A 4,144-nucleotide genomic window follows, 5' to 3' on the forward strand; every position below is an offset into this window, starting at 1 on the left:
ACCCGTTACCTAGTCTGAACACACCCGTTACCTAGTCTGAACACACCTGTAGAGAGGGTTCAAATAATGTATTACCAGCAGTACAGCAGATGTCCCGTTGGGTCTGAACAGCTCGATGGTCATATCAGGAAACATCCTGCCGATCCGAGAGATGACATCATCCACATACCTGTACACCGAGGAACAGAGTATTACAGTACTGTAACAGAAAGTATTACAGTATTTTACATTTAATAGATACAGATCCCAACAGGTAGATGACAGAGACAGTGATGATTCAAGTCTTTTTTACTCTTTATAACACAGTTCATAACACTGTTCATAACAGATTATAACACTGTTACTCTTTATAACACTGTTCATAACATAGTTCACAACACTGTTACTCTTTATAACACTGTTCATAACATAGTTCACAACACTGTTACTGTATAACACTGTTTATAACAAATTATAACGCGGTTTATAACAATGCATGCATCGCTGAAGTACTCACTGAGGAGGTAGTACCAGAGTACTGGGTTGGACTTTGGGTCGTCTCTTGGCTGAAGCTCCCATTTGATTGGCCGATCGTTTGAGTGATTGTTGATTCAACAAACTGGAGGCCAAACCAGCGTGGTACTGCAACTACACACACATATACATAAATACAAACAGATACACAAATATCACCATCATATACTGTCTGTGAGATCAAAGAGTTTTGACTAACTTTGGATCTGCTGTGTGTGCTTCATTTAGACAATATTATCAGAAAACGTTCATTGTCTTGCAGATGATACTCAATTATATCTATCGATCAAGATGAAACCAACCAGTTTTCTAAACTTCAAGCAGTCTTAAGGACATACAAACCTGGATGACCTGCAACTTCCTGATGTTAAACTCAGCCTAACCTGAAGTTATTCTACTAGGCCCAGAACACCTATATATCATATATATCTAATGATATAGTTTCTCTAGATGACATCCAGCAGCACCGTAAAGAATCTCTGAGTTACCTTTGATCAGGATTTGTCCTTTAACTTCCAGATAAAACTGTTCACCTACAACACTTCTTGTCTCAAAGAGATGCAGAAACATGAGTTCATGCATTTGTTACCTCTAGACTAGATTACTGTGATTCCTTATTATCAGGCTGCTCTAATAAGTCTCTTAAATCTCTCCAGCTGATTCAGAATGCTGCAGCTCGTGTACTAACAAGAACTAAGGGAAGAGGTCATATTACTCCTGTATTAGCTTCTCTGCACTGGCTGCCTGTAAAATCTAAAATGCAATTTAAAACCCTTTTACTTACCTACTAAGCCCTGATTGATCAGACACCATATTTTAAAGAAGAACTTAAGACTTATAGTACCTTATTATCCTACTAGAGAGCTGTGCTCCCTGAATTCAGGGTTACTTGTGGTTCCTAGAGTCTTAAAGAGTAGAATAAGTACCAGAACCTTCAGTTTTTAAGCTCCTCTTCTGTGGAACCAGCTTCCAGTTTCAGTCCGGGGGGCAGAAACCCTCACCACATTTATGAGTAGTCTTAAGACTTTACTCTTTGATGGCTCGGGTTCGTAGTCGGGGCTGGCTCGGGTTCGTAGTCGGGGCTGGCTCGGGTTTGCCTTGGACCAGCCCTAGTTATGCCGCTATAGACCTAGACTACTAGAGGACTTCCTAGGACACACTGAGCTCCTCTCTCCTCTTCTCTCTCTCTCCTTCTGTATGAATTCATGTCCCATTACCAACATTGTTCTTTCTCTCCTTACAGGTTTCAATGGATCCTGGTTTTATCTGGACCGTGGTCCTGCTGACACATTAGTCACATTACCATTACTGATACCATTACTTATTTTATTATCATTGTTCTACTATATCCACTGCTGCTGTTACTTATAGTAGTTGTAATGTTTCCATCTCTCATATGAATACTTCGTCATTGAATGTGTTGTAACTGTGTTATGTTGTTCATTCTGTACACATGACATCTATCACACTTCATCCTAGAGGAAACAGCAAGTGATGACCTCACAACAGTGTGAGTCTGTAGTGTGTCACTGAAGAGAATAATGATATCAAATGTAAGATTAAGAAACTATCAGTTAAATGAAGATATCAGCAGAGTCTGCCAACGAGTACATTTGATGTTTTGCTGTTAAAACTAAAGAAATAAAGCGAGATAGCAATGTAAGAAGACTGTTTTGTTGTCTGTTAATGTTTGTTCATAAAAAATGTTCCCATCTGTGACTCAAAACCGTAACATGATCCAAACCTTGAGTTTTATGATCTGTTTCATAATTATTAAAGAGTAACTTAGCAAATATTATTTCTGTTTTATAGGATTAATAATAATAATAGTTCTTCTCACAACACTGAGATATCAGGTTTACAATCATCTGCATCAAATGTGAAGAGTACAGGTGAGCTAACACATTAGCATGTTAGCTTATTTACCTTGTTGGACCACTTGTAGGCTTGTAGCAGCTGAGAGTATAACGGGGTTTTGTCCTGAACTGGATCCAGACTGAGAAGGCCGCTGTTATGGAGAGGATGAGACTCTGAGGGACGACCGACCAGACCACTGAGACGCTCCAACTCACTGAGAGACAGACAGGTGGAGGCAGAGAGACAGACAGGTGGAGGCAGAGAGACAGACAGGTGGAGGCAGAGAGACAGACAGGTGGAGGCAGAGAGACAGGACAGGTGGACGCAGAGAGACAGGACAGGTGGACGCAGAGAGACAGGACAGTTTGAACCAGAGAAAAACTACAAAGACTTTCAATTTGTTTTTACTGAGTCTATACTGTTTAAAATAAGTACATATTTAAATGTAGTCTGGTGAGACTATGACTGAGTCAATCTGGTGTGGAGCTAAATCCAGGTCTAAAGTTTTGTTCATTTGAAAAAATAATTTGAACCTGAAAGTTCAAGTTGTGTTCTTGAACATTGAAAAATACAGCAAAAAACGGCCCAATGTGTCATAGTTTATTGTTCTTTTACTGTGATTTGTGCCAAGTAGAGGCTAAAACAGCTCGCTACACAGAACTTTGTCACTAGCGTAATTTTTTTTTTACTTCCAATCACGTGAATATGGTGTATAGAAAGTGTTGAATCATAATTCTCGCGGTGCCCACGTTACCTGAAGGCAACGTGGTTGAGGAAGTCCACAGCCTTCTTCATTATGCTGTCACTCATGATGACACGCCCCTCTCAGTTGATGCCACGCCCCCCACGCTAGATCAGGGTCAAAAGCCTGAACTGAAAAAAACGACGTGAAAGTGAAAAAAAGATTTGAAACTGAAAATATAAAATCTGAAAAATATAAGAACTCAAATATCAAAATATATATGAAAGTGAAAAATGAAAAAAAAAACGTATTCGGAAAAATTCCAGAACTGAAACAAAATTATATTCAACCCAAAAAAACTTTTCATTCACTTATTTATATTTTGAATACATTGCTGTATTTTTCAATGTTCAAGAACACAACTGGAACTTTCAGGTTCAAATTTTTTTTTTTCAAATGAACAAAACTTTTGACCTGGATTTAGCTCCATAATCTGGTGTCTGTCTACCCCGGGTCACAGTCTAGTGTCTACCCCGGGTCACAGTCTGCTGTCTGTCTAAGTCTGGTGTCTACCCCGGGTCTGGTGTGGAAGACTCACTTCAGGTCTCTGTTGACTGCCTGCAGGTGGTCCTGGAACTCGGATATAAAGTTCTTCTCTCGGCCCTCCAGCGTCTCCCGGTTCTTCATGCCGTCCTTCAGGGACTCGAACACGCGGCTCACGCTGGAGCGGAGCGCCTGGATGCCGCTGATGGCGTGAGAGAAAGCGTCCAGATTCACACCGACGTTCACCACGTCCGCCATCTTTTCTGTTTGCTGCCGCTGGCGCTCAGATATGACGTCACAGGTTCTTCCTCGCAGTTTTTTTCGTCAACACTAAATGACGTCAGAGTTTAACGTCTGGATTTATTTGAATAACATTTAGTTTGTAACATAATAAATATAATAATTATCTTCATATAGGTTTGGGAAATATATTCTAAAGGGTTTGATTTGTTATTTCTGATTTCACTAAAAATTATTTCATGAAGCATATAGTTTCGTTATAGATTTAAATATTGAAATGTTACCAGTTAAATCACATGAAGCCACTAC

At 39.7% G+C, this 4,144-nt stretch overlaps 1 protein-coding gene across 1 annotated transcript; it reads right to left on the reverse strand.

The window, feature by feature from the left end:
• Nucleotides 1–8: 8 nt before the first annotated feature.
• On the reverse strand, nucleotides 9–3,883 carry LOC116378651 (mediator of RNA polymerase II transcription subunit 27-like). The gene is made up of 4 exons (XM_031840552.1): nucleotides 3,651–3,883; nucleotides 2,440–2,584; nucleotides 497–627; nucleotides 9–169 (listed from the first exon to the last, which is right to left on the reverse strand). Exons 1-4 carry the CDS (start codon nucleotides 3,851–3,853, stop codon nucleotides 28–30), a joined length of 621 nt encoding a protein of 206 aa, XP_031696412.1. The 5' UTR covers nucleotides 3,854–3,883; the 3' UTR covers nucleotides 9–27.
• Nucleotides 3,884–4,144: the final 261 nt, after the last annotated feature.

The sequence above is a fragment of the Anarrhichthys ocellatus genome, unplaced genomic scaffold (genome assembly GCF_004355925.1).
Source record: "Anarrhichthys ocellatus isolate YVR2014 unplaced genomic scaffold, GSC_Weel_1.0 scaffold2946, whole genome shotgun sequence".
Taxonomy (NCBI): Eukaryota; Metazoa; Chordata; class Actinopteri; order Perciformes; family Anarhichadidae; genus Anarrhichthys; species Anarrhichthys ocellatus.

Bases quoted from the DNA above. Each gene is read 5' to 3' on its own strand.
- LOC116378651 (XM_031840552.1), bottom strand. From the start codon at position 3,853: ATGGCGGACGTGGTGAACGTCGGTGTGAATCTGGACGCTTTCTCTCAC. The intron at 628-2,439 runs GTAAATAAGCTA...ATGTGTGTGTAG, and splicing joins CCTACAAGTGGTCCAACAAG to TTGCAGTACCACGCTGGTTT. The intron at 170-496 runs GTGAGTACTTCA...CTCGGTGTACAG, and splicing joins ACTCTGGTACTACCTCCTCA to GTATGTGGATGATGTCATCT.